This window comes from Augochlora pura, chromosome 4, assembly GCF_028453695.1.
Source record: "Augochlora pura isolate Apur16 chromosome 4, APUR_v2.2.1, whole genome shotgun sequence".
Taxonomy (NCBI): Eukaryota; Metazoa; Arthropoda; class Insecta; order Hymenoptera; family Halictidae; genus Augochlora; species Augochlora pura.
This window is the reverse complement of record NC_135775.1, coordinates 10,987,407-11,005,037: the sequence shown is the minus strand read 5'-3', so window position 1 is coordinate 11,005,037 and position 17,631 is coordinate 10,987,407. Positions and strand designations below refer to the sequence as shown.

The window sequence follows — 17,631 nt, the reverse complement described above, 5'->3', positions numbered from 1 at the left end:
TCAGCATCCAGCTAGAGGAGCCCAATTTTCCTATTGGACAAGGGAGGAAGAACCAGAAGGAACGCAGGAATAAAACTTGCTTTCCTCGGGAAAATACAGACAGACTTTATTCGACAGTCAAAGAAAGTAGATCATAGAGCTCTATCAATAAAGTACCAGTTTTTGCTTAAAATATTCAAAGTTGTACAACTCTCTACAACCTTTCACGAGCAGAGCGGTTCAGCGCTCCACGGGCAACCGAACCACATCAAATTCCCTACATCCAGACAATTAAAACCGTAACAACATATAAGAATAAATATATTAGCGTGCGATAGATGGCAACTGGGAGCCGGAAGCATCGAAGTCGAATGTTCTAGAGACGTAAAGAGAACAAATATTCTAAAATCGTGAAAGATGAAATTAGTTCAAAATTAATGTTTCAGAGTAGTCTGTCAAAAACTTGATTCAGATTAATGTACATAAGATTGAAAAACTTGTGAAACTTTTATTAAAGAAAATTAAAAGCCTGAAACCAAATTTCAATAACAAAAATAATACAGAACATAGTCACGTAACTATCGTTTATCAGGCATCTATCAAGTTGTTGAAGTCAGATGAGCAGCTACATACACATGTATTTTGATCGTCGATGTAGAATTTGATTCTTTTTGTTTAGAATAATTAAACTAACTAATATTATAGATATCTACTCTATATGTGCAGTGAATGCATATTTTCAATTTAGATCATCAATATAACTCCTTATAGCGTTGTGTTTCTAATTGAGATAAATGTATATGTGGTTGACTGTCAGTTCTGACACTGTGTACCTTGAAGTACCAGATTTATTTAGATCCAAGGATATACGTATTCGTTAAATGTACTTAACACTTATTAATAATTTTACGATCTTAAGTGAAAATCAACTTATCTGCTATCCATGTCATTATTCAATAGAATAATATGCAATTTTCTTTTAGCGAATATACATTGTCGAACTTTCTATTGATAAAAGTGAGAACAATATTTATTAATGTCATCTATATTTCTTAAAGATGGACCCCCATCTGAATTGTGTTTTCAAAGTGTGAATGGATGTAATTTAAAACTTATAGATGAAAGTGCCAAATCTAAACATGTTATAAAATTTATTTTGTATAGAGACATTCATTTTAATGTTAATATTACTCTGCTTTTATTATTTATAACATTGTTATTGTGGAAAACATTTAATATAGTATTACCATTTGCTGGTTCTATATTAATTTTAATACTACAGTGTATTTATTTTCTTACTTCTGTGAGAAAAGGTTTGTTGAACAATTACATTATTTATAAATATATTTCAATCACATTGACCTTTTTTCACTTGTTAGATACATTAACAGTTGTAGAATCTGTTGGTATATATACAAAAGGGAAACGAATATTGTATGGTATAAGCTCATGTAAATTTGTTCCCTGGGATACAGTAATAGATGTAATCATCAATGAAGTTATAACAGGGGTAAGTATTAGGTATTTTACATAACTAACAAGTCTCATATTAATGCATCATTGCATTTGTATTTACAGCAGAGGGTATTATATTACCTTACAATCGTAGTAAAAGAATCTGTAGATAGGAAGGAGTCAATAAAACTAATTCCTTTATTCCAAGAGTTAATACCTGAAAGGAAATGCCTGGAATATATGTACGAGAGACTAGCTGGATTGATTGGATGCAACAAAATGAAAATCCAGTTTTAACAGTGCCTGGTTCATATTGGTTGTGTCATAAACATAACATATATAAATTTATATTTAAATATCATCGAACAATTAGGTAGATATTATGAAAGATATTATCAAATATCATTGATTTTAATATGTGTAATTTATAGAACCATAAAAAATTTTACATATGGAAAAGAATTAATGAAAATAATCAGGAGAATTATAAAAAATCCACCACGCCAGGGACAACAATTTAGTACAAACAATCTCTTAGTTACCTACAGTATCCTTTTCTTATGAATTCAAAATTAATGTTATCTATTACAATACATTTAATAATTGAATACTATATTTCTTATAAATTATACATTTCTTAACTACAATACTACAATAGATCATACATCTTGGACTAGACATGATAAAATATTTGCAATGACAAAATTTAAGGAACGATCTGCTGTAGCATGTTCCCATGCATTTGTTCTTACTATAAAAGTAATATCTCTTATAGAGAGCTCAGAACAGGCTATCAAGAAGTATACTATAACAACTTATTCTGATCAACCTTTAATTCAGAACACTAAAGAATTAATACACTCTTTTGACAATGATCTTCCAGAACGTAGTAAACAGTGTAATACTATACAGGAGAAAGTATTCGAATCGAAAAATGACAAACATTTAGATGATAATTTTACATTAAATAAAATAAAGAACTCAACGAATAAGGTGCTAGTTAAACAAAGAATATGTAATGAAGACTTTAATCACCTTCAGCCATCTGTAACACTTAGTGAATTTTCTGAAAATGTAGGCATTAATAATAAACAGGAATTAAATATGTATTTAAATGACAGTAATGAAAAATCTGAAAAGGGAAATAGTTGTACTTTAAGTAGTAAACATTCAACATTAACTAATCTTGAGGAGGATAGATTAGTATCCAATAGATTGCAAGATTTGAACATCTTAAAAGAAGAAACTGTTGAAAATAAAGATTATAGTAACAAAGTGCACGAAGACATAATTAAAAGTAATATCTCTGAATCGGATAATAATGAAGTTAATTCTACTAATGTAGATTCTGCTAGTTTACCTTATCAATACTTGATTGAAAGAGAAATCGAAGACGCTAAACACGATACAATTAATCCCAAAAGTCCAATACTTGCTTCTAAGAAACGAAAGAGAGACGAAGTAAATGAAAAGACCTCTGCCACTTCAAATTTACTCCTAGTAGTTGCAGAGACTGATGAGCCAGATTCTTCTACAAAAAGAAAACGAGGCAACGATAATATAACATCAAAATCTTCTGATATCACGGATTTAGTAATGGAAGGATTAATGCTTACTATCCGGCAAGCACAAGGTACTGTAGTTATAGAACAAAAAACGAAATCAGAGTTAGATGAAGTGTTAGAAAATTCTGAAAAAATTGAGTCCAGAAAACAAGAAACATGTCTACGTAATTCTAGTTTGCTTGGACTGGAGAATTTAATTACTATGATAGAATCACCTAAGAAATCTGAAACTCAACAAAATTCTCAAAATATAACCATGCAAGAGAACATTTTAAAATATCAAAATAGAAATAAGTATACACTTAATAATGTGAATTATTCCTTCAAAGATATTTGTTTTACTAATACACGATTAAATGAAACCTCTCATAATAAGAATCAGTATACTGAAACATATGAAACAAATATAAAATTAACTGACACTAAGGATTTGCATTATGGAAAAGAGAAAAGGGAATGGAAAGAGGAAGAAGAAGATCAAGATATTATACCAGAAGCATTACAAAATCTCTCTCCTCAATCTTCAGTTCTTTCTTTTGGAAAAATAAATAAATCTATACAAGATATGACGACTAAAGATTTATTAATGGATGATGTAGGTACTGAAATATCAACTAAACTTGGGGTAACAATTGAACGAGATTCACCTTTTGCTAAAAAACATAAATTACAACATGAAGATGTAATTAATAATATTAAAAAGGCAAATATTCCGATAATAATTTCAAATGAAATTATAGCTACAGACCAAATACCTCTTTCAATACAAAAAATACTCCGAAATAAGTCGTCAACAAATCTTACTTCTATAAATAGTACAAATGAAACAGAGAAAACAAATTTTAGTTACAACATAAATGCAAAGAGGCTGAGTTTGTATTATAATATATTAGAAAGTTCTGAATCTTTGACAAATTCTCACACTTCCACATCAAGTGAAGTGGAAAGTAGCAACATAAATGCACCACTTTTAACATCAGAAAGTGGACATGAAAATATTGATCTTATAAGAAGCAAATTGAAAGAAAGTGAAGATAAACGGCCTACTAGTATTAATAAAGTAGAACAGTTATCATCACATGAATTACAAGATGTTACACAGGAATTTTATCAAAATCTTTTATATTTAAAAAAGAAAAAAACTTTAAGTAATCAACATTTGAACTTAAGATCGACAAAAAAGTCTGTAAATATGATGCAAGATTCACATACTCGTAATACTCATATAGAAATGTTAAAATTTTTTCACGATATTACAAAAGGTGCCAAAGTTGTTATAACAAGGATGAGTACAAAAAACATTCACAGTATAATAGCAAAAAATTCTTAGCTATTGGCAAAATGCAACAATATTAAAAATATTTTAGTCAATGTCGTATAATTTATCTTATATTTGATTTATAATTTAACATTAAGAAATAATTGTACATTTAGAACATTTGATACATTTATTGAATATGAAGGAAAACAAAAAATGTAACATTGATTCAATTGTAATATTTCTTCTATCACATATATTTAACTTTTTAATAGTATATTGGTTTTACACGATTTTTCATATTCATTTTGATTCTTAACAGCTTTCAAATTATTTAATGCATTGATAACGTTTTTCAATTTAATATCCAAATGCTTAAAACTTACTTTTTCGTTATTAAAATTACCATTAAAGTCTATAACCTGCTCCACATTATCTACCAGACTGACGTTATTTATTATGTTTGTTTTTTGAGCCACATTCATCATCTGTAAAAATTACACACGATTTGTAAGAAATGTTTGCTTAAATTAAAAATTAATATTAAAGTTAAACAATTGTTGTTTTAAAATTGTTCTTTTTAATATTTTAAAATATTTATCGCAAGTAATCAGTACTTGTATTTCATTCTTGAGTTGGATACACTTTCGAAATGCAATAGCGCATTTGAGCGGGTATCTCTCTCGAGCGTCACATAATTCATACAATGCATCTTCGCATTTTTGTTCAAGATCATCTGAAATAAAAAAATTCAAATGAATTTATATGGCTTTTCATTTATTTCACTTTTTTTGCTTACCCATTGTTTGAAATGTATGATATTCAATTTACTTTATCATAATTTTTTAATAACCTAAATCTGGAAATACTTATGTAAACAAATGGTGTCCGTGTCACTGCCTGTGTCTAAAGTTTACAGCATCCGTCAATGCAATGGTAAACGGGTACACGGTTACTTATTACTTATCGGTACGCCGTAACAGTATCTGTACATACACTAGAGAGATCATGAGAAATCACGTTCACGGTGGGCGAAGACTTCATTTGTCTTACAATACTCGCTTATAGAATTTAGCTACATATATGAAATATAGATAGATTGTACAGCAGTGCCTCATACATTGTGCTCCGCCAGGGACAAAGGGCTCAGAAATTCGAGTTATGCTACAGAAACTGCCTTTCTCTGATTGGTTGACGCTTCACAGCTAAGCAGTGCTGCCCGCACAATTTTAGACAAAGAGAGGAAGTGGCACTGAGCAAGAGAGCACAACAACAGTATAACCGCAAGGGAAACCAGTCGTACTGACGACTAATGTAGCTTGTCTTCCTTTACCATGCTTGCGGTCTCACTCTTTTCCTCTATCCGTACGCCTGGTGCTCCATCTGAATTACGCAGCGCGATATTCAACTTGTACCTTTCATAACGTAGAATTATCGACCACATTTACCAGCGAATTTAGAATGGAGTATGTGTTTGTAGACAATATGTCGACAAGCTGAGCAGGATATAGCCTAGATAATTATTTCATTGCTTTGAATGTTAACTCGAGAAAATGAAAGAATGTTGCAAGTTAATAGTGTCTTCATAACATTTTCTAAAAAATAATTACTTGCCCGAAAATTTGCTATTTAAAAGGTCTTTGAAATAGTTGCTGTGCGCTATCATAGCTCTTGATATCACTATCGGCATATTAATTTGCAATAGTAAGATTAATAAAATCGCCAATACAATTCTCAATATCACTTTTACTTTCGTTTAAATCGCTAACATGTAACAAATTTTCAAACCGATCTTCGACGTTCGAAAAGTCTTCAAACTGCTTCAATGTGTTTATTAATAAAATGTGATATCTTATTTGACATTATTATGTAAAGGGTTCATTGTCATGAGGGGTTTCTGAGTTTATTTGAAGTAACTTTTTAGCGAAAATGCAATCCGTGGTTTTGTTACGAGTTATTAACAAAAATAGTGGCGACGGTTCTGGGTCATGTTTAAAGTAAAGAACAAGTCTCTGTGCGTAACATTTTCGAATTTCTTTTACTTCAGGATAATTATAATTTGAAAACAAACACTGTTCACCCTTATTTTAGAACGTCTGAAAAATATTTAGTAATTTTTCGAATTCGAAATAGTAAGTAGTTCAACCGTAACAGACATTTTAATTAGTAATTGAGCCTTTTACAGTTAAGATTAAGGAGCTTCGTCAACGAACGTTTCGTAAAACTAATTTAATAATAAATAATCGCGTTAAGATTAATAAATAAAGAATATAATTAATAGTAAATTCACTCATTTAGTTGAGGGTACATTTACTACTCGGAAATGTGGGTCACGATTCACGATGTTGGTACACTGACCTTGTGCAATGTTCAGTTGATCCCAGGTCGATGACCATACCGAGCAATGGGTACGATCGAAGGGACCTCAGGTATGAACGGTATGGTTAAAACGGAGTTTATTTTCACAGCACTATCACCAAATACTGACCACTTAATTAATCACTGATAATTTCAAGTTGTGAATATATCCAATGGAGTGGACTCCTTTTCTGCTGCCTCGATGACTTCATTTGGACCACAAGTTCTTGCGAATAAAAATTTTGTGTTTTTTGCATGTAGTATTCCGACAGTGTTTGTACTTCTGAATATTTATCCTCCACAAACAAAAAATTTGGAACTGCTCCTGAGACTATTCTATACCTGCATCTACAAAAAACAACCGACAATTTTCACTCGCGATCTTAACCTGAAGAAATTTGGAACGTAATTAAAAGTTATAGTGACGGCTGGATTGCAATCATGATTTTTGATACCCTATTTAAGAATTGTACAACTTCTACGTGCTACGACATCTGAAATGAAAATTAATTATTTAATATTTGTTTTTCGTAAATTTCTCTTTATCTCAATTTATGTTACTTAATTTTGTTTAAACATTAGATAGTAAAACAGACAAGAAAAACAAATATCTTCGATGTAACGAGTCTTCGACACTTTCATGGTTTTATAATCATTGTGTATGTTTGACGTTATTAAGTATTTTCGTTTCGAAATGATATGATGAAATAAACTTGGGAGTGTATACATATATGAATTATACATGTTGTCTCTATCTATGTATTATTTATTATCATTCACTTTCAAATACATGTATAACAGAGACTAATTTTAACGAACATTTTTATTATTATTCATTATATAACATTTAGTTATGTTATATATATAACATAACATTTTTATTATTAAATTTATAGATAATAAATTTGGGCGTATTAAAATTTCTTTTATATGTCTACATCAAATTCTTGCCACATACCTGAGCAGAGACCTCTTTTCCCCTACTTAAAGACTTTATGCTCCACACTCTATTCTTAAATCCGTGTGTCCCTGTTGTTCTTGTTCTCCTCTTCCAGCCCGGTTTTCCGTTTATCCTTCTAAGCAAGCGTTTGTATCATCCAGTCTGTCAGCTTTGAGGTCAACAGTTAATTGTCACATTGCCAGTTAATTAGAGCGAAGCAATTTCTATATCCATTCTTGACTATTTAGAAAGTTGCGGCCCGATGCCGTGTCAGGAGTAGGAAATAATACTGTACATGTTTATTATGTATACAGGTTGGTCCACGCAATTGTTACAAGTTATAACTCCGTTTATTATTGAATTTATGAAAAAATACCAGAGGAGAAAGATAAATGGTTCGAAGAGCACTACATCTACAGGCCTTTACATTTTTTTACATGCAACAGTGCATGTGCAATTAACAGTTGCATAATTTCTTTAAATAGAAATGCACATTTTTTACACAGATCGATTCTTCTGTTCATTCTACGTAAAAAATGATTAGGGTACCATGGCAAAAAAATTATTAGATCTGGAGACGTTTTCAAAAAATTTTATTGAAGAAATTGCTCAAACGTTTCATGACTATGTTGTATGTTCACTCTGTTTTTTTTTTCATTTCCTACTACTGGTTTCGAAACTTCTCTTTTGGGTTTGGTAAGTGCACTTACAACAGTGTTGTAAACTGTTATTCAATTTGAAAAACAATTGTCGCGATGGTTGTCGACGGTCTGGATATCTGTTTCAATAAAGACATTTTTTGTAAATATCTCGAGATCTAATAATTTTTTTGCCATAGTACCCTAATCATTTTTTATTTAGAATGAACAGAAGAATCGATCAGTGTAAAAAATATATGCATTTCTATTTAAAGAAATGATGCAATTGTTAATTGCACATGCACTACTGCATCTAAACAAAATTTTAAAGCCTACAGATGTAGTGCTCTTTGAACCATTTATCTTTCTCCTTTGGCATTTTTTCAGAAATGCAATAATAACGAAGTTATGACTTGTAACAATTGCGTGGACCACCCTGTATGTATAACTTAACCATAACTAGTCAAGGTCTTTATGATATGATGATATGATGAGTAATTGTTTACGTTTGCGTTTGTACTAATCCTTGCGGATGTGCTCTTCTCAGTCTGTTATTAATATTGTTTTTATTATGAAAATTTTAATTAGTGACTTCGAATCACGAAGAATCATTAAGAGATTCCGTAAGTCCATGACTAACATGAGTTGATGTCTTTGCTCCGTATTTCTTAAAAAGCCGTCGTATTTCTGATTCTATAGAAGGTACTTATGAATCCTTAGATAATTGTTCATAATTCATACATATGCCATGCTGCGTTAATTATTCTCGATTGTATAGCTACTTTTTTCAAAATACGACTTTCTACTGTTGTTCGTATTCATCGTGGACAATAAGAGTCGATTAAAAAGTAATGTATATATAATAACAAATCATGATAATATTTATAGGATTCAAAAATCATGTTGATCATGTTAATAAAAACGACATATACAAAGTGTTCCATTTGAAGTAACACCGTCAATTATGTCTTAAACCAAGCCTCGGAATTAATCACCACTCAACATGAGAATCATGAAGGCTACACCTACTGAAACCCGTATGTTACACGTATTACACACACAGGCACACACCCCGATGGGCTCCGTGCTGAAAGAGGCGACTATGAGGAGCGAGACATGAAATGAAGTCAGGAGTCGTAATCCTCATAATCATCGTGTTCTATGCTTATCAATTTCGAGCTTTGTCGTAAACTATAGTTTATTTTAAAATCTGCTTCAAACAGCGTTAAATGGCCTTGAAAGATCTTCAAAAACCGAAGTATCATTGCATAAAAATAACATATAGTTGTACAAAAAAAACAAAGGTCACCTTGAAATCTTGAAAGTACGACCATCCAGCAAAAATTTTCGACCATTATAGAATGTCTCCCTCGAATCAGGGCAAGTTGCATTTGACACATTTTTTAACCATTCTTAAATATATGAAGAATAAACAGCTGTAGAAACAAAGAATAATTAAGTAAATATAATAAAAGTATACTTATGTAGAGATAGTAATAGCATTGCCGAGAGGTTCACCTATTCACGTAGCATCCGAACAAATACATCGCTCTTATCAGCGCGATTAACACGATTTTTTAATTCTACATATTATACATAATGTATACTATGTACTATATACGATATATTACATGTATTTTATTAGTATATGTCAAAACTAAAATGCTGTAAAAATACAAAATGACTAAGCAAAAGTAAGAAGAGGCATGCATATTTACATGTCATGATACCGTCAGAAGGTTAAATTGCTACGTCAATTTCGGTATGTATTTTACATTTATCATGAGATTAGAAAAAAGTACGTTTTTATCAGCATGACTAACAAATTCGTATGATAAATAATTTAATAATAGCACTTTTTATTATCGGCAATACAAAGTATATGACTGAGTTAAAAATCGGTTAACGCAAAATAAAGCTATATGTTTTAATAGTTTTTAAAAATAGATCTCTCACACTTATTGGTCGAAAGTGTCTAAACTCGGAAAAAAATTGCGATCTTCATTGTTTACAACTCGTCTCAAGATCAACCGATTTCGAAGAACTTCTCAGCATGCATACGTATAATTTACCGAGATGTACGAAACATTTTTTAATTTTTTGTCACTCGAAGTATTAGAACAATTAAAAAAAGGAATTCATTTTAGTCATTGTCTAAAATACTAATAGTCCTTCTATCACGTAAAAAATATTCAAGTACAGTTTTAAAAAAGTTATTACGTTTTAAAAGGTGTACGGAAACTTTTTTGACTAAATGTATATATGTATGTATATGGAATTCAATTTGTCATTAATGAATATTTAAATATTGAAAAATGCGTTTAATATTAAGAGGAAAAAGTAGATTGTAATAAAAAGTTGTGCTGAGTTGGCGATAAATAAAAATTGTGTGGCGAACGGAAATCGATTGTAGCAATATCTTCCGTCCGCGTGGCATTTGGTTTTACATTTAGTGGTTTAGTGAGTGGAGACGTGCATTTTGCCGCATACGATTCACCGCCATTAAAGCGGTGAAGGCCGTTATTTGCACCGCAACACCGGTAAGAAACAGTTACGTAAAAGTGGCTTTTTTCTCAATACTACCCGTGTTGATATGAAGAAGCTCTAGCGAGTTCATAATCTCGAAAGTCTCTGACAAAGTAACATTTAATCACAAAAATATTGTGAAACAACAAGTTAAACAATGGGATATTTAAAATCTATTGGTACGGCAATCATATACATCGGTTTTTTCTTTGCTGTTATCACCTTTTTACCAGGACTACCTCCAGAAGCCGAATTTTCTGAATATAGGTATGGTAGTTAATCTGTTTATTAATGTAACTAAAATGTGTACTACATTCTTGGAATTTTTTTAGAATAAAACAATTTTCCGAAACAAATCTTCAATTTGAGCTGAAAAATCGGTTACGGGGAGCTGAAGTGTTATTTGCTGGAGAATTTAAAGGACCGGAAAGTTTTGCATCATATAATGGGGAATTATATACCGGTATATGTGGAGGTTATGTTGTAAAAATTGATGGTAACAACATTGTACCAGTCGTTAAATTTGGCCAAAAATGTGGTATGTAAAAGTAGTTCTTTAAAAATGAATGTTCTTTCTTTACATTCTTCCTTATCTATGTAAATGAATTTGAGGTTATTAGATATACATTTTCGCAGAAGGATTATGGCAAGAAGAAAAGTGTGGTAGACCTTTGGGTTTGAAGTTTAATGACAAAGGGGAGTTATTTGTTGCTGATTCTTATTATGGTATTTTTAAAGTTAACGTGAATACTCAACAGTTTACAAATATAGTGAACAGCTCCAAACCCATTGATGGAAAAGTTCCAAAAATTGTTAACTCATTGGATATTGCAAAAAATGGGGATATTTATTGGACTGATTCAAGTACCAACTTCCCTCTTCATGATGGAGTTTATAGTATATTTGCCAATCCATCAGGAAGGTAAGAATATTAAATGCAAAGATTTCCATTGGCTATATATAATAAAAGTATGACACTATAGAGTGATATTAAGAGAATAAATACCATATTATATGCTACAAAACGTTAAAAACTTTTCCTTACTTTCAAAGCAAATGTTAAAAGTACTACCAATGACACAGATGATATTAGTTCTTTATTAGTTGCAATAATGTCATTTAACAGCAATGATGTGGCAAATTATCATTACTTTATCATTTATTTACAGACTTATTAGGTACAATGCAGCAACAAAGAAGAATGAAGTGCTAGTAGAGAATTTAGGATTTGCAAATGGTGTTTTATTAGCTGATGATGAAAGTTTTGTAATTGCATTGGATGGTCATGCTTCACGTATTATTAAATATCATTTAAAAGGTCCTAAAGCTGGACAAAAAGAATTTTTTGCAGAAGCTCTGCCTGGATATCCAGATAATGTACACAGTGATGGACAAGGTGGTTTTCTGGTATCTATAATTGTATCTGTAGATTCTGAAAATCCAGCTTTACCTCAATCTCTTACTCCGCATCCATATTTAAGAAAAATGATTGCCAGGTTCATGTACCTAATAGAAGCTCCATTTAAATTGCTTGAAGATGTTTATCCAAATTACTATGCAGAAAGGATTATATATTCAGTAGGTTCATTTGAGACATTAGGAAGTTTAGATACAATAAAATCGTCAATAGTACTCAGAATGGACAAAAAAGGAAATATTATGGATGCAATTTATTCAAATGATAAAACAGTACACGACATATCTTCTGCCTATGTACACAACGGATATTTGTGGCTTGGTTCTCCTTGGAATGAGTATCTAATGAGAGTTCCACTAAGCCAAGCATTTCCACAACTAAAAGAAAGTAAAACATCATCGCATGTAAAAGAAAGTAAAGAACAAGAACCACTTTTAACGGTTACAAATACACCCAATCTGAAAGTAGATGCAAAGCCTTCTAAACCTAAACTAGCTGCTCAGGAATCTATTCCAAAGCACTCAACTACAGCAAAAAAACCTACAACTACAATACCAAAATCTACAACTGCGATACCAAAACCTACAACTACGGCACCAAAACCTACAACTACAGCACCAAAACCTACAACTACAGCACCAAAACCTACAACTACAACACCAAAACCTACAACTACAACACCAAAACCTACAACTACATCACCAAAGCCATCCACACAAAAGACAGCAACAGAACAAAAACGCTCTACTACTGCCCCAAAACAATCTTCTTTAGCACCATCTTCAAAAACACCAACAAAGGAGGTGAAAAAAGAAAACCTGGAAGAAGGTAAAAAAGAAAACTCGAAGAAAGTTGTAAACGAGAACTTAAAAGAAGTGAAGAAAGAATCTTCTACTACAAATGTTAACCCAAAAACAACAAATGTAGAAACAGGTTCAGTAAAGAAAAATTTAGAAAATACAATGAAATCAAAATCAGAGGAAGCTGTAAAAACAAGTATTCCTGAAGTGAGACTGGAAAAATCCAAGCCAATTGAGAAAAATAGTGATTCCATTAAAAAATAGATATTAATATGTTGACAGTCACCACAAGTCTGGATTAAAACTTAAGTCTATTCCATTCCATGTTATAAAGGTTCTATATATTCCAAACATATCGACGTAATTGTTTTAATTTTATATATTTTTTTATCATTCCTACATTCTGCTATTATAAGGATATAGAATTTGCTTTCATTTATATTATTCTAATATAGTACCATGAAATAATAGTATAAGATTATTTTATTTTATTGTACACGTTATATACACGCGATAGAAACGTCAGAAAACGTATTAGAGACTGTGATTTAGATTTGTATATAAAGTTGAAAATAATGTTGTTTTTGCAAATCTTTCCATATCACGATACATTACAATAATGCTAGTATCGTGTTTTAATATATTATATATAAGATATAAAAATATGTATTTTATAAATTCTAATTTTGTTTAGTTAATAGAACAAATATGAGGTCCAAATGGAATATGGGAAAGAATATTTTTGTTATAGCTATTCCTGTTGTTTTGATATTAACTGATTAACATTCCAAAAAATGATGTTATATAATAGGATAAGATTAGATATTGAACTGATTGTATAACATAGTAATTTATGTTAAATCAGATTTGTTCGTCTAATTTCAATCATACTATTAATTAAAATTGTTCAATGTAACCGAAAGAATATAATATCTTCCATTAAAATTTTCATTTTCTACTTTTATGTGTGATATATCTTTCTATTCAAAGCCTGTTAAGTATATAGACGTGCACATAAGTAAGCAAAAAGACAAAATGATTTTTGATTAATTGAAAACCAAATTCGTAGTAAATATTTTTTCTTGAAGTAAACAGTACATATGAAAATTAATTTTGTTGCACGATGATGTAAAATGTTGTTCTTACTTTTATATGAGAGTTGATAAAAGGTTGTATAAATGGTATAATAATAAAGTTAGTCTTTCTAAATAATGATTCTTTATTTGTATAAGTATTAAAAATTTTTAATATAAAAGTTTTAAGTGTACATTGAAAAGCGTTGATTTATAGTACTAAAAGTATACATTAATTTCTATTATAAGAATACGTATTACTTTTTTAGTTGTACTATAAACTTTGGAAGTGTTCCCCCAATTTTTTCTTCTAAATATTGTTGCATTTTCCACAAGAGCGTAGGTTGTTCAGCAAAAAACCAATACCCGTTTCTTTTATGTTTTGCCCACCTCTGTAGTTTTATTAAGCGTTTTTTATAAGATGAAACTTTTTTACACTCTGTCATCGATTTCAATGAATCTTGTTCTACTAAAGCAAAACCAAGTTTTACTAATTCCTCACCAATCTTTATTTGTTCCTATAAAAAAATAACATATACTTTAAATAGGAAAGATATAATTAAAATTCAATAAAAACTTTACCTGATTTTGCTGCAATACTGTAGTAACTATACAATTTAAATATTCTTTTGTGGAAAACAAAGGAATAAAACTTATGTCCTTTTCATTAATGACTGTTTGTAACCAATTAATACCTAAATGAAAATATTAATTAATAGAATATACTTTTGGAAATTTTATTAGCACTTACCACTAGATGTTATGTTAAGTCCAGCAATTTTAATGGGTAAGTACTGCGTATTATTCAATCGAGGTAGTGCTATTAATGGCTTGTGATCGACCATTAAAAGTGCACCACAAGTGGGCTCTATACGCTTTACAGTACCTTGAAGTGGAACTTGTTTATGCAAAAAGTGAGATGGTACACTGATTGGATTTCTAAATTTAGAAAACTAAAAACAAATATAAAAAATATAAAGAAATACACTTAACGACTATTAGATGTATTGTCAATACATATAGTACGTACAGGTCGAATTCGGTAGAGCGCAATTACTAAACTAATACTAGACAGTCCATATCCGACGACCTACAATTAAAATACAAGTAAAATTCACTTTGTACTAAACAAAATAGGTTAGGACGTACCTTTATCGTTTTAATATGAGTTTCATTAAAAATGCTAAATCTTTCAAAGATACTTAATGTTTCTTCTGAGCCCATCGTTAATCAATCTCCTTTTCCGTAAAAAATAGAATATGTGTTTTTACAAATTGTTGGATAAAAATATCTTAGCTGACCTTACTCATTGCATGCATTGTATGTAGAACACATAATATGGATTATCAATATTTTGATATAAATTCATAGAATTACAATTAAGAATTTGCACAAGTTTAGAATTAAATAATTTCTATAATTTAACAGTGAGGATATCTAGTTAAAATATTTCCTCTTTGATGTTAGGCCATGCTAAATTATGCACTAATTTATGATTGTGTATTTTGTAAAAAACATTTTCTCCTTTTAAACTACTTATAAATATTTGCATGCATCATTATATTTAACATATAGAATTATAAACAATATATTACAGTAAGGGTATGTACATACAGGAATTCATAAAAAATGAACTGGTAAAATGTACGAAAGCATAAAATTTACTGAACAAAATGATATTGTAAAATTATGAAAAATTATGTCAAAATTTTATATTGTAATAACTCTTAATACATGTTAAATATATATATATTCAATATTAAAATTTTACTCAGATTGACTGTTCATTTCCATATTCCACTTTCTTTCATCCATGTCACACGTGTAATATACCTGCGTCAGTATACGCAGTGACATCACAACTGAGTTACAGTGACAAGTGACAAGTAAAGGAATTAAAAGGATAATTTGTATAGTATAATCATCGAATGAGTGAATTCCAAAAGAGAGAGACTAATCAAAACGTTGACTAACGACCATATTGTGAAAATGTTTCGTGATGGTCAATATTTGGAAGTAATAAAGGTATCATGATCAACAGCTGTCAACAGCTGTTTACAGGCAATTCTGCAACCTGTACAAGTAAAACAGAAGCTGTATTCGCAGGCTTCGGAGAATTGTTCAGCGACCGCTGTTGTTACTGTTCAAGAAAAAATCATAAAAATTAAAAAGAAAAAAGTATCAACAAATAAATGGCTTGATCTCGAGGATTGGATAGCCGTATATAAAACTTTAGAGAGAGCAATTCTACGGAACGCTCGTAAGGAAGGATTGTTTCAGAATTCTGAGAAATGCAAAGGCAAAAGATCCATCCGTCAACTAGATATCACGTAAGTCACATCTAGTTTTTGTATCTTGAATATAATAACTTCAAAATTAACTTGAATTCTAATTTTATACTTAGAACGATAGTTAATATATTTATAACAAATATTATTATTTGAAATGGCTGAACATGAAATATTACACAGTCCAATTTAATTAATTGGGATACAAGAATTCAAGAATTTCGAAAACTGACTTTTAATTCCCTTTCCTCCATTAAAAAAACTCCCGTAAATCGAAATAGATGTACGTATACATATTTATTTTACTGCGAGTTATTTGTCACGTGTTTAAAAATAAATAATAATCTATCAATATGATTACTGCGTAAAGTAACAAATCTTTATTATTAGTATATTTATACGGATGTCTTTTTTAATCGTAGATATACCTTCGAGCAGTCGGAAATTGCAGACGAAGTGTCATTGCCTACGATTAGAGTAAATGTATCTCCCGCCAAGAAAAAATCGGGAAAATTAGGAATATCAGAAAGGTTGGTTGAAAAGAAAGAAGTTCATGACCAAATATTGGAGAAAACACAAAGTTGTACTTACAATTCTATTAACCAAAGAGATAATGGTATCATTTTACCAAAGAAAGCAGAGAATTATGATACAAAATTAACAAATGATAAAACAAAGAATGTTAGAGTCAAACGGTATTTGCAGTTGGAAGGTTTGAAAAGCAAGTCATTAGAGGAGTACGTGCCAAATGCACCAGCGACTAAAAAATTGTGCACGGATTTGAAGTATGTACCAAGTAGAAAGAGTACTTTAGAACGAATTCAAATATCATCGAATGAATATTCTCCTACGATATTGGATAATAAAAACACAGTAGAAGACGTTCGATATATACCAAATTCTATTGATACATCGAAGGTGTCATATGAAACGTACGAACCTACTGCGACGACAATCGTTAATCTTCGAGAAGAATATGTTCCTACTTCGAAGGGAACCAAGACCTCCGTTGAAGAATACCAACCTGACTTTACCAGCAAGTCTATGAAATTTGATAATAGTTACGTGCCATCGAGCGTACAACAGATTAATGATAATTCGAAGAAAACGAACAGGTTAAAAAAACAACATTCAGATAAACATATATCACGTCGTAAAGAAATTTCAAAGAAGAACCAAAATCTTTTTATTTGAAACGTTTTTCTATAGTATAGTCAAATCAAATACAGAAGTCAGCTGATAAATACTATTTTTAACAAGTATAAAATACAAATATCTTTTAATTTTATTATATTATGGTAGTATACCATGAGATTGTACAATAAATATAATTT

General features: G+C 30.4%; 5 protein-coding genes across 10 annotated transcripts; 3 read left to right on the top strand and 2 right to left on the bottom strand.

The window, feature by feature from the left end:
• The first annotated feature begins 332 nt into the window (after window positions 1-332).
• On the top strand, window positions 333-4,354 carry LOC144469039 (uncharacterized). 5 transcript variants are annotated; one of them, XM_078178913.1, is made up of 6 exons: window positions 333-553; window positions 963-1,292; window positions 1,359-1,489; window positions 1,558-1,807; window positions 1,866-1,981; window positions 2,093-4,354. In XM_078178913.1, the coding sequence occupies exons 4-6, from the start codon at window positions 1,662-1,664 to the stop codon at window positions 4,327-4,329; spliced, it is 2,499 nt and encodes an 832-aa protein (XP_078035039.1). In that variant the 5' UTR covers window positions 333-553; window positions 963-1,292; window positions 1,359-1,489; window positions 1,558-1,661; the 3' UTR covers window positions 4,330-4,354. The 5 variants fall into 5 exon arrangements, with proteins under 5 accessions (XP_078035039.1, XP_078035037.1, XP_078035038.1 ...); XM_078178911.1 differs by having other exon boundaries at window positions 333-862; XM_078178912.1 differs by having other exon boundaries at window positions 333-1,292; window positions 1,371-1,489.
• A 163-nt stretch (window positions 4,355-4,517) lies between these two features.
• Window positions 4,518-5,531, bottom strand: LOC144469041 (uncharacterized). Its single transcript, XM_078178915.1, has 3 exons — window positions 5,057-5,531; window positions 4,875-4,993; window positions 4,518-4,745 (listed from the first exon to the last, which is right to left on the bottom strand). The coding sequence occupies exons 1-3, from the start codon at window positions 5,058-5,060 to the stop codon at window positions 4,518-4,520; spliced, it is 351 nt and encodes a 116-aa protein (XP_078035041.1). The 5' UTR covers window positions 5,061-5,531.
• A 5,107-nt stretch (window positions 5,532-10,638) lies between these two features.
• On the top strand, window positions 10,639-13,894 carry LOC144468977 (adipocyte plasma membrane-associated protein Hemomucin). Its single transcript, XM_078178810.1, has 4 exons — window positions 10,639-10,986; window positions 11,052-11,257; window positions 11,356-11,641; window positions 11,889-13,894. Exons 1-4 carry the CDS (start codon window positions 10,877-10,879, stop codon window positions 13,198-13,200), a joined length of 1,914 nt encoding a protein of 637 aa, XP_078034936.1. The 5' UTR covers window positions 10,639-10,876; the 3' UTR covers window positions 13,201-13,894.
• Window positions 13,895-14,137: 243 nt separating this feature from the next.
• LOC144468981 (protein C3orf33 homolog) lies at window positions 14,138-15,863 on the bottom strand. 2 transcript variants are annotated; one of them, XM_078178815.1, is made up of 6 exons: window positions 15,781-15,863; window positions 15,159-15,247; window positions 15,040-15,099; window positions 14,761-14,962; window positions 14,592-14,704; window positions 14,138-14,527 (listed from the first exon to the last, which is right to left on the bottom strand). In XM_078178815.1, the coding sequence occupies exons 2-6, from the start codon at window positions 15,231-15,233 to the stop codon at window positions 14,267-14,269; spliced, it is 711 nt and encodes a 236-aa protein (XP_078034941.1). In that variant the 5' UTR covers window positions 15,234-15,247; window positions 15,781-15,863; the 3' UTR covers window positions 14,138-14,266. The 2 variants fall into 2 exon arrangements, with proteins under 2 accessions (XP_078034941.1, XP_078034942.1); XM_078178816.1 differs by lacking the exon at window positions 15,781-15,863 and having other exon boundaries at window positions 15,159-15,752.
• Window position 15,864: 1 nt separating this feature from the next.
• Window positions 15,865-17,491, top strand: LOC144468980 (uncharacterized). Its single transcript, XM_078178814.1, has 3 exons — window positions 15,865-16,034; window positions 16,116-16,339; window positions 16,720-17,491. The coding sequence occupies exons 1-3, from the start codon at window positions 15,999-16,001 to the stop codon at window positions 17,489-17,491; spliced, it is 1,032 nt and encodes a 343-aa protein (XP_078034940.1). The 5' UTR covers window positions 15,865-15,998.
• Window positions 17,492-17,631: the final 140 nt, after the last annotated feature.

Excerpts from the sequence above, each read along its gene's own strand:
- LOC144469039 (XM_078178913.1), top strand. The coding sequence starts at position 1,662 with ATGCCTGGAATATATGTACGAGAGACTAGCTGGATTGATTGGATGCAA. Across the intron at positions 1,808-1,865 it reads AAATATCATCGAACAATTAG|AACCATAAAAAATTTTACAT; the intron begins GTAGATATTATG and ends TGTAATTTATAG. Across the intron at positions 1,982-2,092 it reads CAATCTCTTAGTTACCTACA|ATCATACATCTTGGACTAGA; the intron begins GTATCCTTTTCT and ends ATACTACAATAG.
- LOC144469041 (XM_078178915.1), bottom strand. Across the intron at positions 4,746-4,874 it reads AACTCAAGAATGAAATACAA|ATGATGAATGTGGCTCAAAA; the intron begins GTACTGATTACT and ends TAATTTTTACAG.
- LOC144468977 (XM_078178810.1), top strand. The coding sequence starts at position 10,877 with ATGGGATATTTAAAATCTATTGGTACGGCAATCATATACATCGGTTTT. Across the intron at positions 11,258-11,355 it reads TAAATTTGGCCAAAAATGTG|AAGGATTATGGCAAGAAGAA; the intron begins GTATGTAAAAGT and ends ACATTTTCGCAG. Across the intron at positions 11,642-11,888 it reads TTTGCCAATCCATCAGGAAG|ACTTATTAGGTACAATGCAG; the intron begins GTAAGAATATTA and ends ATTTATTTACAG.
- LOC144468981 (XM_078178815.1), bottom strand. The coding sequence starts at position 15,233 with ATGGGCTCAGAAGAAACATTAAGTATCTTTGAAAGATTTAGCATTTTT. Across the intron at positions 15,100-15,158 it reads CTCATATTAAAACGATAAAG|GTCGTCGGATATGGACTGTC; the intron begins GTACGTCCTAAC and ends TTTTAATTGTAG. Across the intron at positions 14,963-15,039 it reads CGCTCTACCGAATTCGACCT|TTTTCTAAATTTAGAAATCC; the intron begins GTACGTACTATA and ends ATTTGTTTTTAG.
- LOC144468980 (XM_078178814.1), top strand. The coding sequence starts at position 15,999 with ATGTTTCGTGATGGTCAATATTTGGAAGTAATAAAG. Across the intron at positions 16,035-16,115 it reads AATATTTGGAAGTAATAAAG|GCTTCGGAGAATTGTTCAGC; the intron begins GTATCATGATCA and ends CTGTATTCGCAG. Across the intron at positions 16,340-16,719 it reads ATCCGTCAACTAGATATCAC|ATATACCTTCGAGCAGTCGG; the intron begins GTAAGTCACATC and ends TTTTAATCGTAG.